The sequence below is a fragment of the Leptinotarsa decemlineata genome, unplaced genomic scaffold (genome assembly GCF_025532065.1).
Source record: "Leptinotarsa decemlineata unplaced genomic scaffold, Ldec_3_MD MMD2_tig00002974_RagTag_RagTag, whole genome shotgun sequence".
Lineage (NCBI taxonomy): Eukaryota > Metazoa > Arthropoda > Insecta > Coleoptera > Chrysomelidae > Leptinotarsa > Leptinotarsa decemlineata.
Window position 1 is genome coordinate 2,264,102 of NW_027412578.1, and position 17,527 is coordinate 2,281,628.

The 17,527-nt window shown below is 34.6% G+C and overlaps 1 protein-coding gene across 5 annotated transcripts in view; it reads left to right on the plus strand.

Annotated features, from left to right (window-relative positions):
• The first annotated feature begins 293 nt into the window (after positions 1-293).
• Positions 294-17,527, plus strand: part of kn (EBF transcription factor knot) — a 190,995-nt gene continuing 173,761 nt past the window's right edge. For all 5 annotated transcript variants that reach the window (XM_074177260.1, XM_074177263.1, XM_074177261.1 and 2 more), the window contains exons 1-2: positions 294-558; positions 2,984-3,152. In XM_074177260.1, coding sequence (XP_074033361.1) covers positions 3,019-3,152 — 134 coding nt within the window. In that variant the 5' untranslated portion in view covers positions 294-558; positions 2,984-3,018. The remainder of the gene's footprint in view (positions 559-2,983; positions 3,153-17,527) is intronic.

Below are 17,527 nucleotides of genomic sequence, written 5' to 3' on the forward strand. Positions count from 1 at the left end.
ACTTAATCTGAACTGAACGCTTCGCGCTTCTCCCAGTAGAGACCACCACCAGATAATACCGTCCCAGCACGGCGCCTGGGATGTAACTCGGCCGCTTCATTGGCTGGCGCCCGTTCGCGCTATCCCAAGCGATTGGCCTGGCCTCATGGGCTCGCGACGCAAGCCACGCCTGCTACCCTAGCAGGACGTTCGCGGTGGCCCCTAGGGGTGTAGCTCCACCCTTGGGAGGCTCTCTTCGGGCAAAGATAGAGAAATATTCTCGACGCTTATCAATACCGGGTCCCAGTCGCGAATTGACCTTACTCGGTAGAGGAACTCTCGCGAGATAAAAGAACAACGTTGACTGAGAGTGTGCGGGTGGTTTTTCGGTTGATCAGAGTGTGTGTGGCCGCAAGGCAGGACTTTGTGAACCGTCTTGAAAAGCTGTCAAGACGAGGTCGGACGAGGGACATCCTGCGGAGCGCGGTTACCCAACGGCGTCTCCTTGGCCCGCTCTGTCCTTAACGGCTCACGAACTGGACCCTGTGGCAGCCGCGTGGGGGCGGAAACTCTATCCAGGTACTGATAATCTTTGAGAAAATAGTACAATATGGATTGAGAATGTTGACTGGAGACAAATGTATCTGTTGTTTATACAAGACGTTTATATCTAAGCACGTGTGTCTGAAAATTAATTACTGGACAATCCGTTATTGAAAAAAATACACTCAATATACCGTTGTTTTAGATAACAGATTAGTAAAATCAAGTTGTTCAATAGATGAAGAGCTTTGAATTCATAAAAATTAATTGTACTATTCCTGTCTGTTTTTGAATTCACTATTCGGTTGGAAGAAATTTGTTGTAGTTCTAGAAATTCTAGTAATAATTAGTTTGTAATACTTAGATCAGCTCTGCGTGCTCATTAAGAAATTACTGTTGAAGATAGCTGGAGAATCTACACCTCAACATTCGCTTTATATATTATCTAGATGTATTTTATGGCTGAGTAGATCTGTTCGTATATCTAGCAATACAAACAAAATATTATGAATTATAGTGTATAATGCATTTTGCTCTCTTCATTGAGTAAGGACGTGATCTGGCATATCTATTGACTTTTGAATTGAAAAAAATTATATGTTGAATATTCATTAGCATCAATCAATAAAAAGTGTCATACTTTCACTCACCCAATATTTTGTAAAAAAATCTTCTGTTTTTAAATATTCATTTTTTATTCAGGTACCTACATGAACCAATTGAGGAACGATAATATATATATAATTTTATTGTTTTGACATATTTAATTCATTAAAATGAATAGTTTTTGAGTGCATTCGAAAGTTAAAAATAGTAGGTATAGAAACTGTTGAAAAGATTCATTTTTTTTTTTAATTATTTGCTATTTTGATGTTTTTATGAAGTATACCTAGGTACCTACATATGGAAGTACTTATACAAGAGTAAATCTATGCCTGTAATAATTGTGATAGATAAAATTTCATTAGAGTTTTGACTTCTCATTTCATTTTCACTTTCATTGCATTTGACAAAAATTTCAATATTTTTGGCACGTAATATTCAAGACTCAGAAACTTTCATTCATGATTTATATTTTGTTGTTAGAAATTCATGAAATTATCAATGAATTTCATTTATAAATATATATATATATATATATATATATATATATATATATATATATATATATATATATATATATATATATATATGTTTATATTTTCTATTATTAATATTTATTCTCATAGAAATTGCAGTCTTATAATAGAAAATTTAAAATATTTGTAATACTAAAAAGCACTTTCATTACTTAGGTGTTTTGAAATTAACAAAAAAGAGACCAAAAAATGAGTTAATATGAATATTTGGCTTTGATTATCAATTTTCATGAAAAACTGAATATATTAACATTAACAACTGTAACAAATCAAGGTTCCCTGAATTGAAAAACACATTTAATGTTTATGAGGAAGTGATATATCATTCCGTTCAAAAGAAATATCCCAGTTGAAAAAAAAGATGGGTAAACTAGTATGTTAATTCGTCGTTCTGTTTATCCAGTCCAAATTTAATCACCCTTATTGAATTTTATGATTTTTAGTATAATTTTTTTTCGTTCAAAAGATTCTATTCAAATCATCCTAAGCTATACCTGGTTCATATGACATCCTCTCGAAAAATAACGTATTTCATTATAGGTACCTGTTTGATATCTTTCAGTTGAAACACAAACAAAAATTCTGATAATATAATAATGTAACAAAACAATATAGGATCAATGGAATCATGAAACTTTGGGCATTTGAAATGAGCCGACAAAGTAATGAAAACCAATTGACTGGTTATTTCCTCTGAACAATGTAAATTTTCAATGGAGGATTACTTTTATTTATGAAATTCGCTAAAAGGTAGCTGAATGTTATGATTTCATAAAATATCCAACTGCGATATCTATCAATTTGAATTTTCGAGTAAACAGAATATTAAAGAAAGCCATTCTCGATTTGAAATTGAAACTCATAATCACGTCATAAAATCTACTTACTATGAAATGTGTAATGCCCACAGATTAATACTCATGAAAACAACCATAGTTCATAAAAGACTACAAACATTATAAACTTCTCAGTGAATAACATTCAACTGTCAAATGATAGTGATACGTCAACAATTGCCAAATTTGGACTTCGACTTTCATTTGTATAGCTATCTCTCTTTGATGTACCGAATTCAAGTTATCATCAGAAAGTTCTTGTTGATAAAACGCAAACGTCAACTACTGTTTTGTCCAACCTTTTTAATTGTTGAAGATGATGCTATATACCTATTACAGTATGTATTTTATCGCTTCAGTGGTGCATGTATGATGATTCGTTGTTCCAGTTGTATCTACTTTAAATTATTGTGGGTTATATGATGACATAAATAGAAATTTCATGAATATTTCTGAATCTCAGCTTATTCATAATCTTCTCTTTAGGTACGGGCACCTCAAGAGTGGCCGGTCCTGGTCTGATGTTTGGTCTGCATCACCACCAAGATGCTACTGGGTTGCACCATCATCATCAACCACGTGGTCCCAGCCTCAAAGAAGAGCCCTTAACAACGGCCCGGTCGTGGATGCAGAGCACTGTATCCGATCAAAATGGGTAGGTTCCGTATACTATAATTTTTGAGATGAGTATTTGTTACTGAAACATTACAGAAATGATTCATGAGGTTTCGTTTTCAAATTGTCAACAATTCTATATAACATTATTTATTTTCGTGACAAAAACTCATCTTCGGTCATTAATCACTATAGTAGGTAATCACTAAACTAATTTTAACTCAAACCAAATAATCATGTAGGTGAATCATTAGGTACTATTTTTTAGGATATCTTCGAACGTTTCTCTCACATATACCGATTCTTTGAAGGTGATTGACAATGTTTCATGATGAATTTCACTAGTTCGGACTTCCATTGTCTACTATATAAAATGATTTGAAATCCCTGCAACAACTAAATTCTTCTTTTTAGTTGTTTCAGGGATTTCAAATCATTTTATATAGTAGACAATGGAAGTCCGAACTAGTGAAATTTATACCGATTCTATTAAGCATTATTTATATAAATAACATGACTTTCAGTAACATTATTATTGTCTTTCTCAATAATCGTAAATTAATCATGGAAATTAATCATCAAAAATACAACGAAAAAAATCCATTCTATCCAAAATATGGGGGTTTCTACAAATATATGAATCTACAGGTGTTTTATCAAAGTATTTCGTTTTTCAAATCTGATAACATTATGAAAATCATTATTGAAAATCTGAATATACGTTAACCAAACTTGAGCTTTTTTGATGAAGTCTTGAAGAACGTTGAATATGTTGATGAATGTACTTGTGATGCACTGTTTGGAACCTTTGGTGTAGATATGAAAATTACTGGAGTTTTTTCCAACGCCAAACCATTATTTCAACACCTCAACATTTTTTTCTATCACCAAATGAACATACTCAACATCAAACTGCAGTTTGATCTTCCACTTGAAGATGATCACTTGGTGATCGAAACAAGTGTCGAGGTGTTGAAATAATGGTTTGGTGTTGGGAAAAGCTTCAGTAATATTGATGAATCATGGTTTATAATTTTCAGTATGTGTGTTACCGGCAAGAACTCTAATGCCTCGCTTCAGAATCATAAATAGCGGCTGAGTGTGAATTATCAAAACACAGTGGAAAATTCCGTGAATGTCGAAAATGAATGCCTCCAAGTTAACTAGTGATTTCAGCAGTCTAATCACAAATATTGCTTTGGATACCTTTCTTGTCAATTGATCTGCATAAAGTTTCCAATTGAGAGTGGGATCGATCGTAGATCCTAGAAATTTTACGCTCTAATGGACGGTTTACTTCGTAATAAAGAAAAGTGTCTCAGTTTTTGCAAATTTAAAATGATTTTGAACCATTCAACAGCTTGTTTTACAATCGAACATGATTGTTAAGGTAGCATCATCAGAAAATTCGGTTGTTTATGCGTTCATTTTCTTGGTAGATGGTTTATATAGATCAAAGCAGTCCTATTATACCACTCTGAAGCTTTGTATTGTCAAACATGATTATTGAAGTGACCTACTGGTGATGTAGATGCTGAGTATGAACACGACTGAAGAAGCTATTGTTTAGCAAGTAGGACGACACTATATTTGAAAATCATATGATTGAAAGTTTCTGTGACTTTCTGTTCAGACTTTTGAAAATAATCTCTGCTTTTTATGTCGTACCTTTTACGAGATCCCCTAATGTATTAACTCCTTGTATATTTTGAATATCAAATGTTATGAAACCCATGAAAATGAAAACGAAAAAATGTTGGAAAAAAAAGCACAATCTTTCGATTAGCTTGAATATTTTCAAACAACCCAAAAAATCGAATTCTCACATTTACCTCCTTCGATTTTTTTTAGTTCGTGATATATAAGATTGATAAATTTCACTTTCATGTATTCCTAGTTTTTCATTTATTACTATTTTATTATCAAATTTCCAAAGTATATTGGCCAAAACATCAGAGGTTGCCGTAATACCTATAAAATCATAGTTCGAAATAAGATTGGAAATACATATTCCGAGAGCTCGATGGATACCATCAGATACATTGTCCAATTTTGGATTTCATCAATTATAGTATGATTCACATATGTGTCTTCTTAACAAACACTTCACGTCACAAAATTGCAATTTGGGATCATGCAGTTCGTGATTTCTACTACGTGTTTTGACCCACATCAATGATACATTTCGCCCAAGATCTGTTGTAATTCATCATCATACCGACTGCGCCATTGTGAGCCTACAAATCCTAAATATAGCCTTTCATGTTCCAGTGTTCATGTGACTTTGCGGAGCAAAAAACGATTGTCAAATAAACACCTCCCGCAATATCGGAAGTCCATAAAAAGACCAGTTAAGTTAGCAGCTTTTTACGGTATTTAGATGTCAGATAAAGGTGGTGTTTATTCGAGTTTTTCGCTCATTTATTTCAACCAGTCAATTGTGCGTGGTGTACAACTCGAATCGACTAACGACCAATAGAGGGTGATTTCGGGGTGATTATATTGAAATACTGCTGCTTGCAACGGAATATCTACCGTGATTTATAACAAAGCCGGTCGAATCACACAAAACGAGCCATTTATTTTATGGCGATGCTGAAATCATTGTTATTTTTATTAATGGCATTTGTTTAGTTTTCACTTTCGGTTCCGAATGGCTTTATTAGGGAGGGCGTGAGGTTCGAATTAGAACCACTGATTGCAAACCAATGTAATTAGTGTCAGTGTATGATTTCAATTAATTATTAGGTAGTTTAATTTCATCTATTACCGCTAGGTGAACATTCGATAAATAAACATATAAGCTGATTATCCCTACCAATTTCAATGACTAATGATGATATCACTTCACTTTAAACATTTTTGAACATGAAATAGAATTGAAGAACTTGATGTTCCATAGTTTCATTAATTCAAAGGAATAAACCTTTCTGTATCTGTAGAGTAGGAAGGGTGAGTGTAGGCCCACAGCACTAAGGCCACATGTGACCCATTGTACATCGTCCCAAGAGTTGCTTTCCTTGATCATCGTCCATCCTGTCCTTTCCAGGAAGGTGGACAGGTCTCTGGGAGACATCTCCTTTATATCGGCAGGTGTAGGCCAAGACTCGCCGAACACACTCTCGTATTGATGATAACTCCGGAAATTTGCATAGGACATGCCTGATAGCTTCATCTTCCTGTTCAAACATTCTGCATAGAGGTGTGTCTACTAACCCCATATTATGGAGGTGTTTCCTTCGTTGACAGTGGCCAGTCAGAAATCCTACTGTTCAGCGTAGATTTTTCCCGGTAATCGCCAGATATTTCTTCGGCACCAGCTTTCCAGGGTCGCCCAGGGTGATCCTAGCAAGATTGTATCCTTTGATTTCATTCCATCTGTAACGTTTGGTTAGTTCCGCAGTTGGCGAAGTCATCAGGCCGTATGTGTCACTGGGTCCTAAAATTCTTAGTCCAGCCGCTTCCTTGACTAAAGAGTCATTACTGCGATCACCTTCACTCCTGTCGTGCCCTTTAATCCACCTCAGGATAATGTTATTATCTACTGACACTTTGGCAGATCTTGGTGGCACTCTAGTACTAGCCCTGAGGTAATACGTTGTCCGTTCAAGGCTAACAGGGCTTATGTGCTATCAGTGCAGATTGTTGAAATGGACCTTTATGCATCTCTAACACATGAGGGTCTATTGTGGCTCACATTCACTTGAACTCGACCTAGTGAATCCAGCTTCCTGATCAATGAAGTCAATTAATTCATAGGTGAGCTGTCAGCTGTCGAACTGTCCACTGAAATCGAAGAAACTTTTCAAAATGAATTGAATATCAAGATAAATGATTGAATTTACCAAGAAATCTCACTGTGCTTGAATCAAATTCAGATGAGATCATCCAACTGTATTCAAGTAACATTTTATTGTGAGATTTTCACTGCACAGTTTACAAATCCGCAACACGTATTTCGCTATAGAATAGCATCTTCAAGCATTTTCATACAGACTCTACTAAGTTCAGATGAAAACTGATTAAAAATTCATATACTTATCATAAAAGAAAATTTTCACCAACTCAGAAATGGTCCTACAATTAATTGAAACTTCATTTATTCAAACCGCGACTTGGCATAAATAATTTTCATAAATACTTTGGATTGATTCTATGCCAGAAGTTTCAGTTTTACCTTTTATTATTGTCTATAATTAGTGAATAACATTAATGAAAAACTTTTCCTGATAACGCTGAACGTATATCGTTTGATATCCGATACTTAGGTTTTCCCAGTATTCCGCCAATCGAAACAATGAGCTGACGAGCGTCTCTTAGACAGAAACCATGTTAATCCTGTAATTTATAAGGAAATTCTACACTTACTATTTGTCTATCTCAACATCATTATCAATTCATTGAGAAGTTTCATTCATTCAACGAAGAAATAATAATAAGAAACCCTTGGAGTCCTTTGCTGGATAAAATGTTCAAGAACAACCTTCAAAATGGGACACATAATAGTCAGCAGACTGAAATTTTTTCATACTGTTACAGAAAAGTAAATGATATCTCAGTCTATTTTACTGGTACAGGTAGGGAGTTGGGCATTCAATTGAATTCACCTCTGAAATGGAGGTAAATAATTCAATAGATTTTCCAAAGTGAGTATTACGAAAATTATCAATAAATATGATCTTGCAATTTTTCACAAACCATATTATACGGACATTTTCATACATGATTCTTCCACACATCCCTATCAACATAAAATAGCAGTGTTCGATAGTATGCTTCACATGCTATTGAATATTTCACTGTCAGAAATTGATTTTTCAGAAAGAACTGAATTTTATCATACAAATCGCGGTCAACAACGGTGACAAAGTAGAAACTATCGACTCCATTCTTTCTAAAAATTTTGGAAACATGTCATTTACCAGAACTATCCCATTTCAAGAAACAATAATGGGCGTTCTAGGACATCAACATACTTTAATGAACCCACCAATAACATAACTCGTCTTTGGAAAAGGAATGGCTCGGACGTGTCTCACCGGATCACTTAATTATTGAAGCAAATTTTTCAGAAACAATAAATACAAACCTTCAATGTAGGATAAATCAAAAGTAAATGAATTGACCTGTGGTTTTTGTCCAAAACTTTATATTGGCCAAACGAGGAGAACTTTTTCCTGAAGAGGTAAAAAACATAAAATTAGTTTTCTCTTTGTGAACGTCAATTACACATTTGCAAATCATCATAATTTTTCAAATTGTTTCAGATTCATACGAGTACATCTCATTCTTCCAGATTTTGACAATTCTGGAAATTTCAACTCGATTCATGAATCGAACCAAAAGAGGTTCGACTTGCATTACAAAAATAATGAATTCAGGCACGTGAATTGTCCATTTCAATTTGTCCATTTCATTAAGAACCACTTGTAACACTTTTCACGTTCGGTAATCACCAGATTTCATGGAGATAAGTCTGGTGTCCGTGCAATTTTCCGCGTATCAACGGCATGGGGAGACAATTTATATTATTGAAGGAGTGCTACCTCATTTCCTAATGGCCATTCCCTGTTTTTATTTTTCAAAAATAACTTAATATTAATCTGTTATTAATTAATTAACGTTGAAGTCGTCATAACGTGTGCTGACATCATTTGCTGGCGGTAGGTAAACAAATACGGGGAATGCCTCTTGAAGGTTGGTATGATCGATCAATCTGTTTCGTGCTACAATTTTGAATAATTACTCATATTGGAAGTGGAGCATGGGGTAATATAACGATTTGATCCATGTAGTTTTCCAATGAGAATATTATTATATTTTTCAATATTTTTGGAATTAATTGAATGACAGTACAATGAAAATAATACCCAAATAATATGTAAGAGCTTTGGAAATACTAAATATCATTTTTATGCCAGTATGAACCGTAATGATTAGATTCACTGAAAATCACGTTCTTTATATTTGAAAAAATATTGGATTTTAGACTATCAAATTCTGATGATGAAAATAATCAAAAAATACTGTTCACGTTTTTTAATGGAAACGTGAATTGTTATCACAATTGATATCAAGAGATATTGAGAACTGTTTTCCGCCTTTGCAATTGATGATATGATCATATTGAATATTTGAATAAGCTTATTTCCATTGATGTCACTGAAAATAACAAATATTTCTCACGAACTTTCATATATCATGGAACCTCTTCCGGTGAAGGCTGAAGGCATTTTTGTAGGAAACAGGATCACACTATGCGAAGATCATCAAAATAAACTTGAAAATATTGATTTTGTATTGCTTACTAGAAAACGAGTTTTTATTGGGAAAATGATCCTGAAGTCTCTTACATATATACTGTATTTTTTAATGGCCCCTCTCTTTTATTTTTTGAACGGGTACACTCAAAAAATTTAAATTTAATTTGGGATAATGAAATTAATGCATATTTTATTCTGAAGTGATATTGACAAATGAAACAGCGCTATCTGATGAAAAAAATTAAATGGAAAGGGGGGTCTAGTGACACATCATTTTGAAGCTCCTGACGAATAGTTCATAACCCTAGAATGAAGTCAATATCTTCACCTACTACAAAATAGCGAAACATTCAATAATTTCCTGAAGACAAACACATCAATATCGATATTTCTAGAAACATTTCTTTTTATTTGCCATATGGCTATTCCAACAACCCGATAAGGTTTAATATGTTATTATTCGTTTAGAAAAACGACAAAAAAATGTCAGTACGACAATGAACATCATTGTTCAGTTAGAATATTCTCATTTAGTTTTCGGTCTTACAAGTAGAAAGGAACCACGTCAACAATCTCTAAAATGGTCAAATCTCTGAAGGATTTTCAATGAACGTTTTCCGAATCGTCCTATCTATAAAACATATTTGAGGAAACTTGTATCCAAATTCACAACTACCGGTAGTGTACATAAAAAAAGCCCCTAGGACATCCGTCCATCCGTCCATTCCGTGCAAATCATTGGTGAGATGGTAGAAAATCCTGAACAGTCTACTTATTCCGTCGCGAATATTTGTGAGGTGTCTCCTTCTACTGTGTGGATACTTTTGAAAAGGAATTGGTATCATCCATACAAAATTGAAATGGTACACCAATGAACTGAATATGACCTAGATCGAAGCACAGAATTCTGCGGAATCATGACGTAAACCATTGCAAAATTCAACATAATAACTCTGTTTGAATATGCTGGAAACTACTGTTGACCCTCTCATCGTTGAAATCGTCGAAGCGAATCCTAATGAATCCGATATGGATATTGTATTCCAACAAGATTAAGTACTACCACATCAGTCCAGACAAGAAACTATTTGGATACTACTTTTCCCGGTCGTTGGATTGGCCGTCGAGGTCCTACAGAATGGCCAGCCCGCTCGCCAGATTTGACACCTTTGGACTTTTTATGGGGCTATTTGAAGCAAAAAGGTGTCCAAAACTGAACCTACTCCAATATGGGTTCTACGGCAGAGAATAATAAATATTTGTAGAGATATTAACGTTACTATGTTCGAAAATGTTCAGCGTGGAATATCTGATAGATATGTCAAAAAGTTTAAGGCAACAATTTCAAGCGTCTTCTGAACTCACCTCAAGCGAATTAACTCATATTATGTAGTTAAATGACAATATGTTCAGGCAATTATTGAAAGTTTCGCCATTTTGTAGTAAATAAAGATATTGTATACTAAGGTTATGAAGCATTTGTCAGGAGCTTAGTGTAAGAATGAACTGAAAGATATTGAAGGATTGTAAGAAAGGTATGGAAAAAAGTCATCGAAGCAATTGTGAATGTGAAACAATGAAAAAAACATAAATGAGATTTATGATGAATGATATGCTACCACAAAACGTCATAGAGAGATAGCGCTAACATTTTCAATTTATTTTATTGCAGTTAAATCATCTAATAACATTAAAAAATGTAATGAATATGTGAGATCAGATTTGAAATCATATGACAAAAGTTTACGTTGGCCGCCTACCTCAAAAGCCTAAGTGATTGAAATTAATATGTGATTTGAAAAAATCCACTCTAGTCCCTGTTAAATTAGAGAGCAATTTACTTTAATCTGCTGAATATCCCATAGCAAAACTTTTGGTATATATTTTTACCAAAAAATAATCATATGAAATCAGTTCAAAACCATTTTCTTATTTATATTCGAACTTGATAGGTATCCACTTCATTTGGAATCAATGATAGATAGAAAATTTCAATACATGAAATTCTAAACAATACAATTTGTCACATGTTTGGTATTTACACCTATGTCGAAAATTACCTTTATTGAGATATTTAAAACTTGTGAACCCTCATAGCTACATAAACTTTCCCAAATATATTCTAAGTTGAAAATTCTTTGAGACTTTTCTTGTATTCCTGGAGTAGTCTCTTTTCTTGTTTTATTTTACTGGGCTATGATCCGTCTCCATAGCACTCTTAACAATAATTCAATTTTGTTACACCTTCGTTTCCGAAAACTTGAACGTTCCATTCTTAGCCACCCCTTCAGAGGTATGAACTATCACACAATTTTTCTGGACCTCGTCCTCTTCATGAATATATCGAGAGTACAAAAGGAAACGGACTCATCAAAAGCCTCGGATGATCAGCTCTCAATTGTCGTTCATAATTTATCTCTCATGCGATAAAATGTTAATCTATTTTGTCGAATACACAGGTAAATGGTGGCGTCGTCCGTTATCGCCCAGGACGGGAGTTTTGTTAGCAACTCCCCGCCACAGTGTCACGTATTGGTTCATCGATAATGTATTCCATACACCCGGAATTGCCCGTATTGCCTTTTGCCTCTATCTGAGTTGCCTTGCTGCCGCGCACAGTTCATGGATAACGTATATTGGACGAAATGGAAATGCCAGGGAGTTTTCAGTACATTTCGAGATATTGTGGATCTTTGTTTCACTCTTATTATATAGGGCGATTCAGAAAGTTTGCGAAACTATGGATATTTTTTGTGGTTGAACTTACGCAGAAGGAGTTTTTGAAAATAGGACCGATTTATGAAGAAATTAGTTGTGGAAAAGCTAAGATGGAAAGTTGAAAGATTAGAGACGATGCGTTTTTCTATTTAAAAGAGAGTAGATTTACTGTTAGAACTCTTTAATAAGAAACGACTGTGTGATGAAAATTCTCACAGGACATTCTGTCTGTATGAAGGATAGATTGAATAATGCTAAGTTCATATCTATATCGTCCATCTATACTTATGAATACTTAAAACTCACTCATTTATTTTTGTTTCTACGTACTGGTAACTCCTAGAAAGCTAAAATTTGGTATATAGATGCTTTTCAGATATTAGATGAGCACTAAGAAAGGATTTTCAGATATTCTTACTGAAGCGCCCCCCGTGGGGGTGAAAGTTTTGCGTTTACATATGAAAAATAACTTTTCATTACTGTTTTTCCATACTGCTATATTTTCGGAAGCTGAAATTTTGTAAGTAGGTTCGTTTAATTTTGTAGATGTACAACAAGGGAGGATGTTCAAATACTCCAAATGGGGCGCCAGCCTCGGTAGAAAAAGGCGCGCCCATAAAACAAAATTATCTTTCCATCACTGTTTCCCCATGCCCTCAAATTTCAACATTCGCAATATTTCGCATTCCACAATATACGGGCAAAACACAAGCACTACAGAAAAATCCTTAATGCGCTCTTACACTGATGCCTGTGCAAAAGTAGCGATTCACGTTGGATTTGAATAGCTGGAGAAAAAATTCATTTCAAAAACTTCTCAGGAAGTATATTTCACATGAACGCAGTTTCGAAACAGTGACTTTCGAGGTGTACTGAGTTGAACCTCAGAACGATGTGTATCCACAGTCCGTCGCGTATTTCTGATATGTACCGCTTTTGGTGCAATCAAATATGCCATGGCACTGGAACACTTTCCATGAAAGTATCTACAGAGGAGTGACAAATTTTCAGCCTTTCTTCGATGTTCCAGACTATCAAGGTTGCGAGTGATTTTCGTGTTTTCAATCAGGCGGACGGCTCTTTTCTGGATAGAATCCAGCAGCTTCAGGGTATATTCAGGAGCCGGGCTCCATACATGAGAACAGTACTCCAGATCTGAACTTTATGAAGCATCAAAAGTTGCTGCGGTGTGTACAGTTCTCTGGTTCGTAACAGTGTTCCAAGCTTTTGAGAAACGGCCTTTGCAATTCCAGTAACATGATTGTGCGAAGACATATAATTATCTATTTTAACCCCTTTTAACTATCTTGACATTATTATGCCCGGTTCGGGGACATTTATTTTGAAGAAAACCGATGCCTGGGTTTCTTGGCATTGAATTGAACCTGGGTATTTTCACCCCAATTCGAATTCATCTCTAGATCCTCATTAGGATATGCAACCTCCTGCTGTCGGTGAAGATGTGCATCCGCAGCCGATGTCCTGGAATCCAAATGGAATGGCGAGACAAGTATTCTGTCGTCAGCAAAGCTGTCCGAACATAGAATAAATTCCATATTTTTTTATCCAGTGAGTAAAAAATTATTAGCAACTGTTATAAGTAATCTTAAAAATAAAAAGTCGTCTGGTTTGGATGGTTTCACTACTCACATCATAAAAAATATTTGCAATAACATCACAGATCCACTGCTGCACCTCATAAATCAGTCATTTCTTAGCGGAGAGTTTCCTGATCTTCTCAAAATAGCTTGTATAATCCCGATTTTTGAAAAGGGCGGCATGGGAGAAGTAGAAAATTATAGACAAAAATATCCTTGCTAAGGCATTTTCAAAAATTATAGAAAAAATTCTCTACTGCCGCATTTTAGCATATACTGAAGTGAACAAAACTTTTTTAGATTGTCAACATGGATTTGGGCCATCAAAATTAAAAGAGACAGCGTCCGCACTTTTTTTAAAAATTTATATAAAGAGCTAGATGATGGCAAATATATTTTGACTCTATTTTTTGATCTGTCTAAAGCATTTCGGCGGACAGGAACATACTTTCTAAAAAATTATATAATATCGGTATAAGAGGATGCCTCCTAAGCTATATCAATTCCTACATGGAAAATAGGAAACTAATGGTAAAATGTAACGAATTACAATCGGACATGTATGACGTAATTCTCGGTGTTCCACAAGGCTCTATTTTAGGCCCACTACTATTTTAAATTTATGTTAATGATTTACCAAATCATATTCAATATGGTGCCACCACTTTGTATGCTGATGATACCACTGTTACTGTGTCGGGTGTTACTGAGGAGGAACTTTACCACAAAATATTAACCTGGGGACGATCGAGTCATTTACAGCGCGTCTTTGTTGCTCAGAAAAGATTACTGAGACTAATTTTGAATATAAATCGCTTAGGTAGCTGTGAATTTTTTTTTATAAATAATAATATTTTTACGGAACCTAGTATTTACATCTATAAATGTCTAGTGTACGCGAAAACTAATATACTTTCTTTTAATACCTCTGCGGAAAGGCACATGTACGATACACGACATAAACAATTTTTGTCGATACCTGGGCACAAAACAGCTGCATTTAAACAATCTCTTTACTATAACTGTATCATTTTATTTAACTGTGTTCCTTTGCCTATCAAAGAAATGAAGTTATCTTCATTCAAAAATGAAATAAAAAAATATTTGATGCTGAATGCTTTTTATAGTATGGATAAGTTTATAAGTAGAAATAAATGACATGTCAAAGTGAAAATATAGGAGGGATGAGGAATCTAAATTATTTCCTCATTGTGTAAACTTTTTGTGCAGTGTAAATATTTTGTTTTGTCCCATATACACCTGTTTTTTTTTGTGAATTTAACAAGTATAAGTTATATTATACAATCATATTTTTAAAATATTTTTATGTGTAAAAATGTGATGAATCAGTTTTTAATCTGTCTTTATTTATTTTGTTACATGACTCTATAGTATTTAAGGGACGTGCCAAATGTACAATATTGCATCAAATATTGGTAAATGAATATTCTATTCTATTCAATAAGTCGTTGATATACATTAAAAATAGTGTTGGAGACAATATGGATCCCTGAAGAACACCAGCGTTGATGGTAAAAGTATTCGAGAGATTTCCATCGATGGCCACTTGCAGAGAACGTTTTTTCAGGAAGCTGAAGAGCCATACACTAAAATTATCCGACAAGCCATAGCCCCGAAGTTTGGCCAGCAAACCCTCATGCCACACACGATCAAAGGCCTTAGGAATATCAAGCACAACAGTTCTTGACTCCCCATGTTTCTCGATTCCTTTATTTCAAATATGGGTGACATACGATAAAATATTTCTTGATCTTTTTCCCGATAGCTATATTGATGATCGCCCAAGATGTTGAAGCCTTCCATGACTTTTGATATAACGACAGCAAAGCTACTGGTCTTAAGAAATATTTTTCTTGTCCTTTTTTGCAATAGGCTGCATGCGAGCAATCTTCCAACAAGAAGAAAAAAACACTTCTTTGTAAGACAGGCTGAAAAGTCATTATTTGAAATATGACATCTTGAGCTTTGAACAAATTAAAATGATAAACTTTTTCTACCTGGAACAGTGGGTTTGCAACCCATGTGTCGTAAACTGGGTAAATTTTCGTTATGTGGACACCCGACGATTTTGAAAAAAATTTTGGCTGTACTTACGTATTTTGATGCGTAGATTACGAATCCGAAAGAAAAAAGCGGCGCTCTCCCTTATTTAAAAAGTTACGGCCCTTCAAAGTTCAGAAAAGGGCAACTTTTCAACCTTCTTTTTCACTAAATAAACTATTTAAAAACACAAGCATTTATTCAGTAGGTCACCTTTACACCTTATTCCTCCTTCTTTAACACTTTTCACTTCAATAATCAACATTTTTCTTATAAAAACTTAATTTAAAAACGAATGCTTCTCCTGGTGACATTATTCTATTTTTAGGTTAGTTACTAGTGACATTTCAGAAAAAAGCGGTTGGTATTTGCCGTCGCCTACTATTTCAAATTCGTAATACACCACCAAAAACCAATTTACGATCTAAAGAATGAAGGTAAAAAACATTTGAATTACTTCAGGAATATGGACAGCATCAGTCGTACCAACCATATCATAAACCTTAAAAACGTAAAATACAGTGATATGTAACCAAAAAGCAGCTCCGTACATTTTTTAACATTTTTATAAGAAAAATGTTGATTATTGAAGTGAAAAGTGTTGAAGAAGGAGGAATAAGGTGTAAAGGTGACCTACTGAATAAATGCTTGTGTTTTCAAATAGTTTATTTAGTGAAAAAGAAGGCTGAAAAGTTGCCCTTTTCTGAACTTTGAAGGGCCGTAACTTTGTAAATAAGGGAGAGCGCCCCTTTTTTCTTTTGGATTCGTAATCTACGCATCAAAATACGTAAGTACAGTCAAAAATTTTTTCAAAATCGCCGGGTGTCCACATAACGAAAATTTACCGTAAACTGTTGCATGATTTAGGAAAGTACTTTGAATTTCTTGTAAATATGTTTCTTATAACTATCTAGATTTCTCAAAAATCGTTTCCAAAAACTGGCCATTGACGGTTTTCTTCCAGATACAATGAGATGCGAATAGTAATGACATATTTACGGTACACTGTGTCTGAAGCTGATATTTCTTCACTAATATCCAACTACAACATTTATGGAGTGAAAGCTTATATCCTTTGAACGGAAACAATTCAGATAAAACATTTCCCCACTTCACTGATCTATAATTCATCAACGCTCAATGACATATAAAATGACACTGACAAACATCTAAACAAAAATGAATATTAACGACGCCCAATTTTTCACGGCTCCGAGGCAGATAAGTACGACAAAAAGTTATCAACGGAACGACGAGATGGCTGATGTAAAATTAATAGGAACAAACGAAAAGCAGCATTTACCACCTTCATTAACAGCAAGGTATAAATTATTGTGTGCACATAATTCACCGAGCTCGAGGGTATATTTCTGTTAGTTCGGCGGCGCATTTTACCGAGCGATTTCGACGTCGGCGTCGTTTGGCGTCGTATTTGTCGGAGAGGACTTTCCGTAGTCGAGTTTGTCCCAATTTGGTCGTGATTCCAAGGAAATGGATTTGTTGGCGAAACTCTGTGAAAAATGAGATCTGAGAGTAACACTAAGATGAAATATACAGTGTGTAAAAAGCAAATGGAATAAATTCATTATTTCGGTTAGTGTACATAGTGTACATAGTGTAAAATTACGAAACGAATTATAATTTGACATTCTTCAAAGTAAAAATGCCACCCCTACCTTCACCCCTTTCGAATGTCAGGTACAACCCTCAATTTTTTTAATGGGTAGTATAGATTTGTGATATATCGTCTGAGAGGTCTCTTCATTCTCTATTCG